This window comes from Petromyzon marinus, chromosome 1, assembly GCF_048934315.1.
Source record: "Petromyzon marinus isolate PM22_M1 ecotype Great Lakes invasive population chromosome 1, UKy_Petmar_22M1.pri1.0, whole genome shotgun sequence".
NCBI classification, from domain to species: domain Eukaryota; kingdom Metazoa; phylum Chordata; class Hyperoartia; order Petromyzontiformes; family Petromyzontidae; genus Petromyzon; species Petromyzon marinus.
Window position 1 is genome coordinate 18180247 of NC_133667.1, and position 17389 is coordinate 18197635.

Genomic DNA, 17389 nt, shown 5'->3' on the forward strand with positions numbered 1-17389 from the left:
TTCTCCTTTGTGATGGGACTTTGTAGGATGAACGTTGAGATTATAAAGGGGAACGGGGTGACCAACAAGGTCTGAATTGGTCTGTAATAAGATAGGGCACTGATAAGGAGTTTAGAGGTATGTAGTATAGTGTATAGTAGTGTATAGCGTAGTGTATAGGATGAACGTTAAGATTTATAAAGGAGCTCGGGTTGACCAATAAGGTCTGAATTGGTCTGTAATAAGATAGGGTACTGATAAGGGGTTGAGAGGATTGTAGTAGAGTGTATTGTCACCGCCACTTAGGGGCGAATAGCGGTTGTTGTTGTTTTTGTTGTTGTTGATGTTGGGGAGCGGTGGTGTAGCAGTTAGCGCGCTGCGCTATGAACCCGGCGACCCGGGTTCGATTCCCGCTCACGGCCAACACCAGTGGCGATTATCTGAACCGGTCCTGGGCCTCCCCTAGGTCGACTCAGCCTCAAATGAGTACCTGGTGCGGTGTGTAGTAAATATCGCCACCAGGGAGACAAAGTTGGCCGGGCGTGGTGCTGGCCACCCACCCCCTCGTGTACCGTTACAGCCTTCATAGGTGCTCGCTAACAGCACTTGCCCCTACAGTCTGTTAAGGCTATATGGGGGATATTTGTAGTGCATAGTGTAGTGTATACGATGAATGTTGAGATTTCGAAAGGGGCACGGGGTGACCAAGAAGGTCTGAATTGGTCTGTAATAAGATGGTGAACTGATAAGTGGTTTAGAGGTATGTAGTATAGTGTATAGTAGTGTATAGTGTAGTGTATACGATGAACGTTGAGATTTAGAAAGGGGCACGGGGTTACCAAGAAGGTCTGAATTGGTCTGTAATAAGATGGGGCACTGATAAGTGGTTGAGAGGTTTGGTCACTCTCCGGTTCTTTCGGCAGTCACGTAGAAAGAAAATAAATTAAACAGAATACGACGTTTCGATTGCAACACAAGCAACCGTCATCAGGTAGAACTAAATATGAGAGGCAAAACACAGACACGGAGACACACAGACAGACACACAAGCAGAGAGAGACAACACAGAGACTCAATGCCTCTCGGTCGCTTCGGGGTGGATTCATTGACATGCTAGTTCCTCTGCTCCAGCAGCTGCCCCAGCAGAACCACCTCTCTCTCTGCCCCCCCCTCTCTCTATATTTAAGGCCTCGACACAGAAGAATTGGGTCTCTGTGTGTCTCTGTGTTGTCTCTCTCTGCTTGTGTGTCCGTCTGTGTATCTCCGTGTCTGTGTCTCTCTCGCTCTCAAATGTATTTCTACCTGATGACGGTTGCTCATGTTGCAATCGAAACTTCGTATTATATTAATTTATTTTCTTTCGACGTGACTTTGCCGACAGAAACGGAGAGTAATTTTCCTTTAGTCACGAAAACTTCAAATCAGATTTGGTCACCTCGCCTGAGATGACGTCATCACAGGCGGGGACGGGTCACAGCACAAAGCGCACCCCCCCCACCCCCCACGGCGCGCCTGTCGCTGTTGGACGGCCGCGATTTACAAATCGCGTTCTACCCCTCCCCCATGAGCCTCGTCGCGCACCGTCCCCGCCATCCCGCCATCCGCAGGCCCCGACATCGCCTTGTGCTCGTCTCGACGCAGTAGGGTTGACCACTCGCTATACTCACAATACATTCTCGCTGTACTCACAATACACTCTCGCTATGCTCGCGATACGCTCAGTCGTACTCTATATTCATCACAATGCACTCGATATATACTCGCGTTAATGTCGCTATGCTCAACACACGCTCACAATACACTCACTGTACTCGCAATACACTCGCTGTACTCACAATGCACTCACTGTACTCAACGCATGCTCATTGCTCATACACACTTTACTGACAATAACCCACTATACTGACATTATACTGACTGTACTCAGAATACATTAAATACACTCGATATACTCACAATACACTCGCTATTCGTACTCACAATGCACACTATGCCAAGCACGCTCTCTCCACAGTATACTCACGATATTCACAATACACCCAAGTACACTCACTCCTCAACACACGCTTACTGCACTCACTGTTCAATACACTCACTATATTCAACACTCACTATATTCAACACGTGCTCAATACTCACAATACACCCACTATGCTCAGTATACTTACAATACACTCACAATGCACTTACTCCACTCGCACTATACTAAATATACTCAACACGCTCACTACGCACGTACTATACTCACAATCATAATTAAGGTTTTTGGGTTAGATCGCGTTATTTATAAATGTGTCGTAACCCTCCACCACCCGACACAATGCAATCACTACACTCCGCACCTCCGATTAGCACGGTTGGCTACGTGCGGTGTGAAAGAAGTTCAACATACATGCAATATACTGACAATACACTTGCTATATTCACACACTACTCAACACAAGCTCACTGCACATCGTACTCAATACATTTACTATGTTCAATTCACGACACACTTTACTCACAACACACTCACTACTCTAGATTTGAAGCTTTCGTGACTGCAAGGATCCATACTCTTTGGTTCTATTCGGTAAAGTCACGTAGGTAAAAAATAAAACAACAAAAAATCACGACTCCAACGCTGTCCTCTGGACAGCCCGGTCCCCTCACCTGATGGAGGCCGCTTGTGTTGTGGCCGAAACGTCGTGATTTTTTGTTTTATTTTTTACCTACGTGACTTTACCGAATAGAGCCAAAGAGTATGGACACTCACTACTCAACACGCGCTAACTAAATCGTATACAGTACTCAATACACTAATCGCAATACAATACACTCACAAATACTAGCAATACAGTAAAAAATGCTCACTATACTCAACACATGACTACCACGCACACGAAACGAAATTACACTTATTTTATACAACACATTCACTGCACACTCGGTCTAATCACAATACACTCACTATACTCACAATACACTCAATACGCACACTTATAGTACTGGGCGATTCTCACTTCCCAAGTCAGAATTTAAATTTGATCATTGTTATTACCCTGATATTGGGATCTTTGAATTGTGGAATCACAATTTGCAGTCACAATATTATTCAAGAATCAATTTCGTGTTACTTCTCGATTGTTATTTTGCACGGTTTTAACTAAATTTGTCTAAATTAACGCCATATATTTTGCATAATTTCTAAATATTCCTTACCCACGTGAACGATTTCATGCCTGTAATCACTTTGAATCGATGACTGAATGCGTCATTACATTCAATATATGTACTATGTGAAATTGTCAAAGCTTGCCTTTTTCGTGACAGCTGCGCACTGCTATTTTCAATATAATTACATTCATTTGAATGAAGCTGCAGGAATTTAATGGCGATGCATACCTTTTTTTTTGTCACGGACGAGTCCTAGGCTGTAAAATAATCGCTATTAAATGGTTGTTACTACTCTAAATGCATAGTATAGTGGCGCTTCCAACGATTTCACGTCAGCTTTAAAGAAATTAATCAGACAAACATGACGTCGGGTACCAGAAGAGATGTGAGGAGGAGGCCTCTCTTTGTGTCAACACGTGATGTGGAAGCAGCAAGAGAGCGGTATACGCTTTAAATTTCAGTTATATATTCAAAACAAATACAGCAAAGAAGAGCACCAGGTTATACTGCATCCATATGACCAACATAAACGTATTAAGACAAAAAGGGACCCCTATAGGAAACAATTAAGAAGCAATTGTAAGGAAAGGAAATGGGGATACATAGAGTAGGAAGAGATAGAAAGAGTAGTACACACTTGAATATTAGAAGCTTATGGTGGGACCCCGGGGTCCCATAAGCCCCCAGCTCTTGCATAAACTTTAGATTATAATGTAAACAAAAACTTTGTTATTTTTCACCAACGGGTTTGAAGGATGGTGGCAAGTGTTTGACTTTCATCCCACTGGGATTTTTGCACAGCGTTGGTGTACGGTGCTTTTTTTCTGCAAGACTTGGCAGTTTTTTCCTGGATTTTTCTGTTAAGATGTTTTTTGTTCATGTTTTTTGTTTGTTGCGGTTGCACCCGATTCAAGAGCCGGATGGCTCACAGGGCTATACCAAATAAATGAAAACTGAAACTGAAATTTCCACTAGATGGCATCCTAACCTCGCTATAATCACACCCGAATGAAGATTTTGAAATGGGAATTACCCGGAGAAAAAAATATTCCTGCAGCAATTTCCCACAGTAGAATTGAATGCAATTCCTACAGGAATCGTCTGCATTACTCCGTAAACACTCCACTCACCACTCGCCAAACTCACTATTCACCTGACACTGCCGATATACTTATACACACTATACGGAGATATAGTCATGCGTGTAAAATATAAAACATGCACATATATTATACTTTCACAAAACTAAATTGACCTTAAAACATACACAAAGACCTGTATTTTATATTCCTACATACAGTGAGGGAAAAAAGTATTTGATCCCCTGCTGATTTTGTATGCTTGCCCACTGACAAAGAAATGATCAGTCTATCATTTTAATGGTAGGTTTATTTGAACAGTGAGAGACAGAATACAAACAACAAAATCCAGAAAAACGCATGTCAAAAATGTTATAAGTTGATTTGCATTTTAATGAGGGAAATAAGTATTTGACCCCTCTGCAAAACATGACTTAGTACTTGGTGGCAAAACCCTTGTTGGCAATCACAGAGGTCAGATATTTCCTGTAGTTGGCCACCAGGTTTGCACACATCTCAGGAGGGATTTTGTCCCACTCCTCTTTGCAGATCTTCTCCAAGTCATTAAGGTTTCGAGGCTGACGTTTGGCAATTCGAACCTTAAGCTCCCTCCATAGATTTTCTATGGGATTAAGGTCTGGAGACTGGCTAGGCCACTCCAGGACCTTAATGTGCTTCTTCTTGAGCCACTCCTTTGTTGCCTTGGCCATGTGTTTTGGGTCATTGTCATGCTGGAATACCCATCCACGACCCATTTTCAATGCCCTGGCTGAGGGAAGGAGGTTCTCACCCAAGATTTGACGGTACATGGCCCCGTCCATCGTCCCTTTGATGCGGTGAAGTTGTTCTGTCCCCTTTGCAGAAAAACACCCCCAAAGCATAATGTTTCAACCTCCATGTTTGACGGTGGGGATGGTGTTCTTGGGGTCATAGGCAGCATTCCTCCTCCAAACACGGCGAGTTGAGTTGATGCCAAAGAGCTCCATTTTGGTCTCATCTGACCACAACACTTTCACCCAGTTGTCCTGAATCATTCAGATGTTCATTGGCATACTTCAGACGGGCACGTATATGTGCTTTCTTGTGCAGGGGGATCTTGCGGGTGCTGCAGGATTTCAGTCCTTCACAGCGTAGTGTTTTACCAATTGTTTTCTTGGTGACTATGGTCCCAGCTGCCTTGAGATCATTGACAAGATCCTCCCGTGTAGTTCTGGGCTGATTCCTCACCATTCTCATGATCATTGCAACTCCACGAGGTGAGATCTTGCATGGAGCCCCAGGCCGAGGGAGATTGACAGTTCTTTTGTGTTTCTTCCATTTGCGAATAATCACACCAACTGTTGTCACCTTCTCAATAAGCTGCTTGGCAATGGTCTTGTAGCCCATTCCAGCCTTGTGTAGGTTGACAATCTTGTCCCTGACATCCTTGGAGAGCTCTTTGGTCTTGGCCATGGTGGAGAGTTTGGAATCTGATTGATTGCTTCTGTGGACAGGTGTCTTTTATATAGGTAACAGGCTGAGATTAGGAGCACTCCTTATAAGAGTGTGCTCCTAATCTCAGCTCGTTACCTGTATAAAATACACCTGGGAGCCAGAAATCTTTCTGATTGAGAGGGGGTCAAATACTTATCTCCCTCATTAAAATGCAAATCAATTTATAACATTTTTGACATGCATTTTTCTGGATTTTCTTGTTATTCTGTCTCTCACTGTTCAAATAAACATACCATTAAAATTATAGACTGATCATTTCTTTGTCATTGGGCAAACGTATAAAATCAGCAGGGGATCAAATACTTTTTTCCCTCACTGTATTAACAATAAATTGTAAAAGCATACGTTTGCACGCACATAAACAGGAAAGATACACATGTTTGGTAAATGTACAATAAATCACATGTAGATAAACAACCATATTGTGCATTCACAACGGAGTACAGATGAGCGACGCTCACAACAGCGCTGGCCGGCTAAAACGCAGAGATTTAGCACAGTGGGGAGCACAGTTGGTGCATCTGCCAGTCATCTCAGTCAGTCAACCCATGGCATTTGAGTCTGTTCCGTGACCTGTCAGCGGGTATTCAATACTTCACGTGGCCTCAAAGTACAAGCGCCATAGTGACGTTACCGCCACTTTGTGGTGAACTGTGGTTGTTGGCAGTTACAAGCATAAACACATGCACAGCTGCTGCCATTTGCCACGAGGTGGTGGTGCATTCATCACTGTGCTTGTGCCAGGTTAATTGCACTTTGAGGAGTGCCAATAGCTGTTTGACAACACCATTATCACCCATAACCTCTACCATCTCCCTGCATGATATTAAGAACAAATGAGTTACGCAACAATTTGACTTGGTAATTTCTGAAAAAATAAATTAGACACGTATATTTTTGCATGAACACAAATCGGTGTTCTGTTACCATATCTTGTAAAACAACTGTTTGGTTTCATAGTTATTCTATATATGTATAAAAATGAAAGTGACATTGCATTCGTATTTCATCCACCAATTTCTACTCCCCATGAGCTGGTGAATATTTAGTTTTTGCAGAGTAGAAAAACATTGTTCCCATGCATCACTCCGCTTCCTCTTTGACCTTTCCGAAATGGACCACCAAATGATCCCAGTAAGTTATCTTGCTATTAGGCCACTCAATGTCTGTCAGGACTCAACCTTCCATCCTCACAGCTGAACCTTCCCACTACTCATGTGGGCTCTTAGTTGGGCGTCAACTCTATTTAGCTTTCTAATCTGGTCAGTGTGCAGAAAGTGAACTTTGCTTATGCAAAGATTCTTCACAGGATGCATACATATTCATATTAACAAGTACACTGCTTTGATGAATACACATGATTTTGTGTTTACCATTCATTTCAGAACCTACCAAGACTTCTGACCACAATGAGTTTGCGGAAACAAACCCCAAGTGATTTTCTGAAGCAGATCATCGGTCGCCCTGTGGTGGTGAAACTCAACTCAGGGGTGGATTACAGAGGTAACACTTCACATAATGGCCTTACATTTTGAACATACCTATGTTATAGAAATTGGCATAAATGCATTGAAATCAGGTTAAAACGATAAAATTTAACATGGAGTATTGCCAACTAGGCATTTTGATGATTCACATTTGGGAACTTTTTTTCTAATAGCAAAATAATGAAAAGAGAATAGACTTTACCCTGTCTGACAATAATACATGTGTTAAGGTGTTCAGACACCAAATAGACACCTAAGGCAACAAGTGTACACGATCCACACAAACATGTTCTGATAAAGTCACGTAGAAGGGAAACAATAAAATAATAAAAATATAAAACAATAAAATTCTCACGACGTTTCGACTGCAACACAAGCACTCATCATCAGGTGTGAAAACAGCAAGCAAATTTCAAATGCTGTTGTTTTCACACCTGATGATGATTGCTTGTGTTGAGGTCGAAACGTCGTGAGAATTTTATTGTTTTATATTTTTTATTATTTTATTGTTTCCCTTCTATGTGACTTTACCGAAAGAACCAAGAATATGAATCCCTGCAGTCACGAAAGCTTTAAATCAAAATGTTCTGATAATATATGCATTGTCTTTGAAACTGATTGGCCTGTGCCAGAGATAGCCTTCTTTATGGCCTTGTCTCACCTTTGTTAGACCAGGGAACACCAAAAGGTGAACAGTGTAAGGCAGTGAAAATATCAGAGCATTAATAGACGTAATGCCTTGCTATAGTTGTCTATTTAGTGTTTGAACATCTTAACACCTGTATTGCCAGAAATTTTAAAGCCTATTCTCTTTTCCTCATTAACCACGTTGTTACGGTATTTTATTAACTTTCACAGTTGAATACTCTCAATGTGTTTTGTTTGTTAATTATGTTTTGTATTGCCTTCTCAGGTGCTCTATATTGCTCGTTATATATTAAAAGTACAATAGTAAGCAAAGGTTTGACGAGCATGACTGCTGATGAGAATTAGAATGTTGAAAACAGTACAGTTTGCCTGCTTAGCAAATATTGCGGGTGAAGATTTATCCAAGACACCCATCGGCTGATGGATGAAAACGTTATTTTATTTCATAACATGAATAGACTTAATCTTGGCATTACTCACTTATTTATACGATTTTGTTTATAATACATACTTCAACAATATTTGATCTAAAATGCCAAAATTTTCCCAGAGCTAACGTTGAGTGTTTCCTGTCCCCTGAATAATACATCAAAGTTTCACTTCATACTGTATGTGTATCTTTTATATATGTGAGTTTTATGTCAATTTACCATGAACACTCAAATACTAATTACTAAGTTTTCTAAGTGATTAGATGCACATTATACAACGAAATACTCATCAATTCTAAGTGCATACTTGTTTGAAATGTACTGCATGTGTTTGTATAAGAAGTATATTTGGCCTGAGGTGCATGTGGTGAAACTGTCGTTTCTAGGGGTTCTGGCCTGCCTCGATGGCTACATGAACATTGCCCTGGAGCAAACGGAAGAGTATGTCAATGGACAACTAAAGAACAAATATGGTGATGCCTTCATCAGAGGAAACAATGGTCAGTTTACTTTAAATAGTTTTTTGTTAAACCGATGTAATGACATTATTTTATACCTTATGTGTATTATTAGAAAGAAGACGTTGACCTGCTATATATGCTGTTGGAAGCAGTTTTCTTAACTTAAATTGTAAATTGGCCAAATGAGTGGGAATTGATATTCTTGGGTCTTTTGGTAAAGTTACGTAGATAGGTTCAAAGAAAATAAAAAATAGCAAAAAACTACAACGTTTCGATCGCAACACAAGCGGTCAAGATTTAGTGGGAATTGGTGATATAAAGAATATTCATTGGGTTTTTCGGTAAAATCACGTATGTAGAAATACCATAAAATTATATTAAAACAAATCAATCACGACGTTTCGACCGCAACACAAGCGATCTTCATCAGGTGTAAAAACAAATAGCGAGGGAGTATATAGGGCGACACCAAAGCAACACATAGAGAGCGTTAAACTGCACGGAGGTAAATACAACAAGAAGATGAGAGACGAGAATTCAACAAACCTAAGACAAATTATGTGATGCAAAACCAGTCAGGTCAACAACACAGTTAGACACTTACCTGGCCGACCACGAATTTCAGAAGTGCTACATTTCGTGTTCATTCTCTGGATTGTACATACCAGAGTGAACAAATACGAGTTACAAGTCAGCATATACAGAGACATCAAGAGGCAAGGAGAGGAAAGACGGACAGAGAAGCAAGGAAAAGGAAAGAAGAAAAAGGGCCGGAGAGATGAACAGACAGACGCCTTAAATAGAAAAGTAAAGGTGGGGGGGAGGGGCCGAAGAGAGCAGAGTTGCGCGGCAGCATAGGTGGGGGGAGGGGTAGGAGAGGGCAAGGGGTACAATACGTTTAGGACAGGACTGTAAAGGTAACTTCCCCGTAGAAGTGTGTTAATAAAGAATTAAAGCTTTCGTGACTGCATAAAATACTCATTGTATTTTTTCGGTAAAGTCACGTATGTAGAAATACCATAAAATTATATTAAAATAAATCAATCACAAAGTTTCGACCGCAACACAAGCGATCTTCATCAGGTGTAAAATCAAATAGCGAGGGAGCCTATAGGGCGACACCAAAGCAACACATAGAGAGCACGTGATTGATTTATTTTAATATAATTTTAAGGTATTTCTACATACGTAACTTTACCGAAAAAACCAATGAGTATTTTATGCAGTCACGAAAGCTTTAATTCTTTACAAAGAATATTTTTCACACTTTTCATCAACTTTATGTCAGTCCACTGCTCCATGAAGTCCTTTACATGGGTATCTTAATCATGGGAGTTTTTTTAAGTCATCCTTTACCATGCTGGTCAGTGTCTGTTGGTGAGGACCCTGGACCGAAACAGATTATAGATATCACTCTCTGCTGATGTGAGCCATGGCCGAGCATCATTCTCGCGTTTGTAGCGCAGTGCACTAACCAATGTATCGCCAATCCATCCCCACCTCAGTTGGTGTATATTACAGAAAATGTAGGTGGAACTGAGGGTGAGGTCATAATTACACTTTGTAATTTTTCTACACATTTTATAATCCTGTTGAAGTGAGAATTGAGCCCAGGCAATCATTACCATGTGCATTTATGCTAGTTACAGTTATATTGAAATGAGAATTGAACCCAGGAATGCATCACTGTATGGTTAATGTAAACACTTTCAATCAGGAAACATGGAATATAAAATGCCGTATCCAACTTAAATCCACTCTTCCTTTCTGCCCTATTGCCCGAAACGTCTTCTATTTTATACTTTCCTATGAAGGCAGCATTTTTGATGAATGTGTTGAATTCTTTCAATTTGTGAAGTGTGGTTTCCAGCGGGATAGAAATCAAGGGTGTCTGGAGGACCCGGAAATCACCTGAATTGTAACCTGTTCCCCAACTTCTAACCCCGAATAAGTCTCCCTTGCCCTTGTCATTTCTAGCCAGTTTGATAAATGTTTGTATATCTACGTCATTAAAACGCTTATTCGCTTCATGTGTGCATAAATGTGATTGAGAGTCTACTCGATATTGCCTAATACATTTACTTACCACTTGAAAACTTGCATTTCTGTCAGATTAAATTCATGACGCTTACACCATGAATCGCAATTAGATGTTTTTTTGGATGTACACAACTATGCAAATTTGTTGTCAAAATGCAGCACTTTTTTTAAAACTGATTCCCATTAAGATATTGTCATATACATAAGTTTAAATTTGTATATCCTAATTAACTATTCCAGAAGTTTCCAATGGATTGGAAGAAATACTGACATGTTACGTGGAGAGACAGATATGAAGGAGATATTGTCTGCTTATTAATGTTATTTATGTTTTCCACAATGACACTCATTACTATTTTGTGTGATTATATACACATTTTGAACTAGGGCCCATTTTAGACAGTCCTTGCCTATAACATCTGGCAGTTCATAAGTATTGGTGGAAACAAGCTTGACTGCTGATGAGACACTGTCGAAACCAGTTAAGAGTTGTCTTTTGTTGCTGAAATGATGCAATAGGCCGATTGATTGTGTAAGAAATAATTCTATTTTTTTTTGGACAGGCATATATACATTTTCTCTGCTTATCTATTTTGTTATTGCATTCGTTGGTCTAATTAATTACCAACTAATATAAAGGACAATTAATACATTGTCTATGCTATTTATATTTTTGGCGGTAATATGGCCAAGCGGAGTAAGTTTGAATCCAGTGACTACCCTGATTATTACTGTGGGTGTAATGAGCAAAATACGTGCCATCTATTTTACAGTGGACGTTAAAAGATCTGACATCATTTGCAAGAGTAGGCCGTTATGTGCAGGTGTCAGGGTCCAAAATTTTAAATTATTTATTAGTGTAAACAGCAATCATCATCTCTACTGGCAGCAGAATTCTCCAGGTCATTCTTGCAAATCAGTTTTCATCTGGTTAAACAAAAAATGTTTTTTAACGATAATTTTGTTATGTATTGCATGCTGTGTGTTACCAGTCCTTTACATTAGCACCCAGAAGAGGAGAATATGAGGTGCAAGTTACAACAAGATCCAGCAGTGAAAAAGAAAAGGATCAAATCTGTGCTCTGATGTGCATCACCTGTATTTTACTTTTTGAAAAATATCAAGAATTTAGTATTTTTATATTCTTTGTAAAAGTGCAAGGTAGTTATTTACTGCATCTAAAGTCAAACCATTTTTTGTCAATCTAAATGGAAAAAAAATACTAATTTAAATGTATCTACCATTGCATTTCTTGTTTTTGTCTTTGCTTTTTGATGTGTAACTTTTGGGGGATTTTATACCCCAGGCATATGACTTTTGCAACTGGAGAGTGTCTCATACAAGTACAACTGTTGGATAACTATGACTTTGTTGATTGATCAGTAAATACAAGAATTGAGAGTACCAAAAGTATTTTACGTCTCTTTATTTACAATGATAGGGCCTGTATCTGTCAATGCAATCCATTAGGCCATGGTAATTTCTCAACCAAATCACCACTGGCGCCATTTAAACTCCAACTTAAAAATTACATTGTCGCACTTCATATTTAGTACCAATTTAGCATACATTGTGTACCAATTGTGCACATATCCCTGGTATTCAGACATATCCTGCGGTGCTTGGGGCCAATCTGCACCCACTATGTTCCTCATTCACTGATCAAAATTTCCTCTATATGCAGTTATAAAGTCGTATGTATTTCACTCGCAATCACTTGGTCAACTAGCTGACATTTTTTACACATACAGCTATTCTTATAAAGACCACGCAATCTGCATCTAAGGAGCCTTCACTTTATTTTACGAGGTATTTGAATGACATGTCCAATTTACTCATCTTGCTTTCAACAACTCAAGTGCCTCTAGCTACGAGTGACACTATGCTGTACATAATGAACTTCATTGATAAAGGCTAAAGGTATTAGGAATGGGACTAATCCATTGGGAGCCGAATCAATTCCAAACTTCAGCTAAGGATTTTAAACCGAATCAGGTTTTACATAAGTATTGCTAGAAGTAAAATAATATGCAAAAAACATGTGCAATCATGTTAGTGATGAATATGGTGTTTGGCTCAACCGGTGGCCACCGCCAGACTTCACTGTTATGAAGAGATGTATATTCCATATCCGCGCCAGCGCCAGAAAACGAATGAACCTGCAAACGGAAGCCCTGCCCCCCGAGGGGTAGTGGTGGGGCGTGCCAGTTATGTACACTTTAAGCCTTAACTTCAAGATTTGCTTTACTGTGTTCCTTTCCTACACCTTGCCTGTTCATCTGCCAAATAATCCTCAGTCTGCACTTTTAATCAATTAAATAGTACCCTTGTAGTGTTCGATTTCACTCGGACAACTTCTGTCTTTCTTCGAACACCGCTTTATTTACAACTCTCAGCATGTCCTCCACATTCCACAGTATCCCTGTCGCCACGGCTCGCTCGCCGTGCTTCACTCGACTCGCTCGCCACCTTTGTCTCTCCACTCCCCACGATTACTCCGCTTACTCCGCCGCTAACTTCTTCGTCTCCGCTCTCCGCTATCACCGTCGCTATGCTCTCTCCACTGCTAACTACTTCGTCTCCGTTCACCGCTGTCACCGTCACTATGCTCTCTCCACTGCTAACTGCTTCGTCTCTGTTCACCGCTATCACCGTCACTATGCTCACTTCACTGCTAACTGCTTCATCTTTGTTCACCGCTATCACCGTCACTATGCTCACTCCACTGCTAACTGCTTCATCTCTTCTCCGCTATCACCGTCACTATGCTCACTCCACTGCTGGTTGTTCTTCGTCTTCAGCTCCGCTATCGCTACGCTCTCTCCACTGCTGGCTATTCCCGTCTTCAGCTCCGCTATCACTACGCTCTGTCTCCAAGCTCTCCACTCTTCAATTCCCCGCTGTTGACTCCGACTTCAATTTTCCCCGCTGTTCACTCCGAGCTCTCCAACTTCAACAACCCCGCTCCAATTGCCCACCCCCCAATTTATCCCTGCTCTCATTACTCCCCAATTAATTAGTCCGCGTCCCAACGGCACTCTGCGTGACCGTACACCTGTTTCTCCTCCAGACCTTTAGGCGCCACTCTAGCCCTGGCAACAACACCAACCAATCACAGCCGTCCACGGCTCTCCCAGCTCAATTGCCTCAACATAACCTGCACTGTATTCGCCTTCGCTACAGGCTGACCCAAGATAACCCGTACTAATAAAGTATTAAAGCTTTCCTGACTGCGTAAAATTACTCATTGTTTTTTCGGTAAAGTCACGTATGTAGAAATACAATAAAATTATATTAAAACAAAACAATCACGACGTTTCGATCACAACACAAGTGATCTTCATCAGGTGTCAAGAACAAATCATGGAGGTAAATACAACAAAAAAGATGAGGCGAGAATTTAACAAACCTAAAAAACATTATGTGAAGCACAACCAGTCAGGCCAACAACACAGACACTTCCTGGTGGACCACGAATTTCAGAAGTGTTAAATTTCGTGTTCAACCTCTGGATTGCACATACCAGCATAGACAGAATGAAAAAATACGAGGTACAAGGTCAGTAGAAATACATATACAAGTCCACCAAGAGGTAAGGAGGGAGGAAAGACGGACAGAGAGGCAAGGAGAGAGAGAGAGGGGGGCCGGAGAGATGAACAGAAGCTTAAATAGGAAATAAGGTTGGGGGGGGGGGGCAGAGAGAGTGGCAGCTCAAAAAAGCACAACTTGCACATGCACAGAAGAAGGGGGGGGGGGGGGGAAACAGGCTTGGGGTGCACATTTAGAACAGAATTTCAACGGTAACTTCCCCGTAGAAGTGTGTTAATAAAGTATTAAAGCTTTCGTGACTGCATAAAACTACTCATTGTTTTTTTTCGGTAAAGTCACGTATGTAGAAATACAATAAAATTATATTAAAACAAAACAATCATGACGTTTCGATCACAACACAAGCGATCTTCATCAGGTGTCAAGAACAAATCATGGAGGTAAATACAACAAAAAAGATGAGAATTTAACAAACCTAAAAAACATTATGTGAAGCACAACCAGTCAGGCCAACAACACAGACACTTCCTGGCGGACCACGAATTTCAGAAGAGTGTTAAATTTCGTGTTCAACCTCTGAATTGCACATACCACCCCTCCCCCCACCGCTTCTCTCCTTGCCTCTCTGTCCGTCTTTCCTCCCTCCTTACCTCTTGGTGGACTTGTATATGTATTTCTACTGACCTTGTACCTCGTATTTTTTCATTCTGTCTATGCTGGTATGTGCAATCCAGAGGTTGAACACGAAATTTAACACGCTTCTGAAATTCGTGGTCCTGCCAGGAAGTGTCTAACTGTGTTGTTGGCCTGACTGGTTGTGCTTCACATAATGTTTTTTAGGTTTGTTAAATTCTCGTCTCATCTTTTTTGTTGTATTTACCTCCATGATTTGTTCTTGACACCTGATGAAGATCGCTTGTGTTGTGATCGAAACGTCGTGATTGTTTTGTTTTAATAAAATTTTATTGTATTTCTACATACGTGACTTTACCGAAAAAAAACAATGAGTAATTTTATGCAGTCAGGAAAGCTTTACTACTTTATTATCACACTTCTACGGGGAAGTTACCGTTGCAATTCTGTCCTAAATGTGCACCCCAAGCCTGTTCCCACCCCTCCCCCCCCCCGCTTCTGTGTATGTGCAAGATGTGCTTTTTGAGCTGCCGCTCTCTCTCTGCCCCCCCCCCCCCCAACCTTATTTCCTATTTAAGCTTCTGTTTATCTCTCCGGCCCCCTCTCTCTCTCTCTCTCCTTGCCTCTCTGTCCGTCTTTCCTCCATCCTTACCTCTTGGTGGACTTGTATATGTATTTCTACTGACCTTGTACCTCGTATTTTTCATTCTGTCTATGCTGGTATGTGCAATCTAGAGGTTGAACACGAAATTTAACACGCTTCTGAAATTCGTGGTCCGCCAGGAAGTGTCTAAATGTGTTGTTGGCCTCACTGGTTGTGCTTCACATAATGTTTTTTAGGTTTGTTAAATTCTCGTCTCTCATCTTTTTTGTTGTATTTACCTCCATGATTTGTTCTTGACACCTGATGAAGATCGCTTGTGTTGTGATCGAAACGTCGTGATTGTTTCGTTTTAATATAATTTTATTGTATTTCTAAATACGTGACTTTACCGAAAAAAAAACAATGAATAACCCGTACTGTCTGTGTGATCATGTAATCACGCTGTTTGTACTACGCACCTTCCTACTCCACTACACTATCATTGGTATCTTTCCCCATGTGGCTCAGTGCGATGGTTCTGTAATTTTTACAATCGGTCAGATCTTTCTTGGGTATCGTCCCAAGTATGGATTTTGTCGACTTCTCTGGTATTTTTATTTCTCTCCATACTTGCTTGCATAGCTCATAGATTTATTTTATAAGTTCCTTCCCTCCAGACTTTATAATGTCTCTCCTAATGCTGTCCACTCTTGGACTTTTGTTTTTCTTCAGATGTTTTATTGGCTTTTCTACCTCTTCATACAATATCATTTTCATCATTCCTCGGTGGTGGGGATATTATTTCTAGTTCATCCAGCAGCTCTTCATTCTCTTGATCCGTATCCCTATACAAATCTCTGCAATACTCGGTCCATCTCTTTTTTGTCTATTCTTTATCAAGATATTACCGTCCTTGCCTTTTATTGCTGTTTGCCATGGTTGCCACTTCCTATTTGTGTTCTTGACTAGTTTGTACACCTCCCTGGTCTTGTATTCTCCAGCACAGTATTCAATGTCACTTCATTGATTTTCCAGCTATTTCTGTTTATCCTTTCTTGCCGATGTACTTAGCTCATTGCATATCTTTTTGTACTTCGTCGCCATCTCATGCGATTCCTTTATCTATAGCTTTATTTTTTTATTTTCGTGTGCTAGTTCAAATGTTTTCTCAGTTCATAATTTTATTTTAGGTTTTACAGCTTAGGCTATTGCTGCTTCTACTGCTTGCTCCACTATCTTCTTTAGTGCTAATTCCTTGCTGACTATGCTAAGGGGTTCTATTTTTGTCCCTGTAATTCTACTCTATTTCCTCTTTATATTTCCTCCTTATCATCTCGTTCTCGAGTGCATCTATGTTCATCTTCTCATATTGCGTTCTGGATATACGTTTTAGTTGTAGGTTGCATACTACCAAGTTGTGGTCTGATGACATCGGCTCCTTGGAATGTTCTGCATAGTCAAACTTATATTTTTCCAGCTTCTGTCGACCATTACCAGATCTGTCATATGTTTGTTTTCCATCCAGTGCTCTCTGTCCATTTTCTGAAGTATTTTTCAACTTAGTATTACATATTAGCTTGTCATTTGGAGCAAATTCTAGTAGTTTCCCGCCTCTTTCATTTCTTTCTCCATGTCCATGATGCGTTCCCATATGGCGTTATCCTTCCCAATTTTTGCATTCCTGATGGTGTAGCTGCTGTTGCTGCTTTCTGGTAGCTCTTTTTTACCCAATCCTGGATACTCCATTGGAGACGTGGACCTTGTTGACCTGGGTGACATTCAAGCTGGTATCGTTTTGTGGTCATCGTGCATTCAATTACTTTTTCTTCACGGTCAGAGTATCAGCACC

The 17389-nt window shown here is 40.7% G+C and overlaps 1 protein-coding gene across 2 annotated transcripts; it reads left to right on the forward strand.

Moving 5' to 3' along the window:
- The first annotated feature begins 1467 nt into the window (after positions 1-1467).
- LSM6 (LSM6 homolog, U6 small nuclear RNA and mRNA degradation associated) lies at positions 1468-12185 on the forward strand. Of its 2 annotated transcripts, none has more exons than XM_032963550.2 (4): positions 1468-1619; positions 7094-7211; positions 8661-8774; positions 11768-12185. In XM_032963550.2, the coding sequence occupies exons 2-4, from the start codon at positions 7118-7120 to the stop codon at positions 11800-11802; spliced, it is 243 nt and encodes an 80-aa protein (XP_032819441.1). In that variant the 5' UTR covers positions 1468-1619; positions 7094-7117; the 3' UTR covers positions 11803-12185. The 2 variants fall into 2 exon arrangements, with proteins under 2 accessions (XP_032819441.1, XP_032819519.1); XM_032963628.2 differs by having other exon boundaries at positions 1533-1624.
- Positions 12186-17389: the final 5204 nt, after the last annotated feature.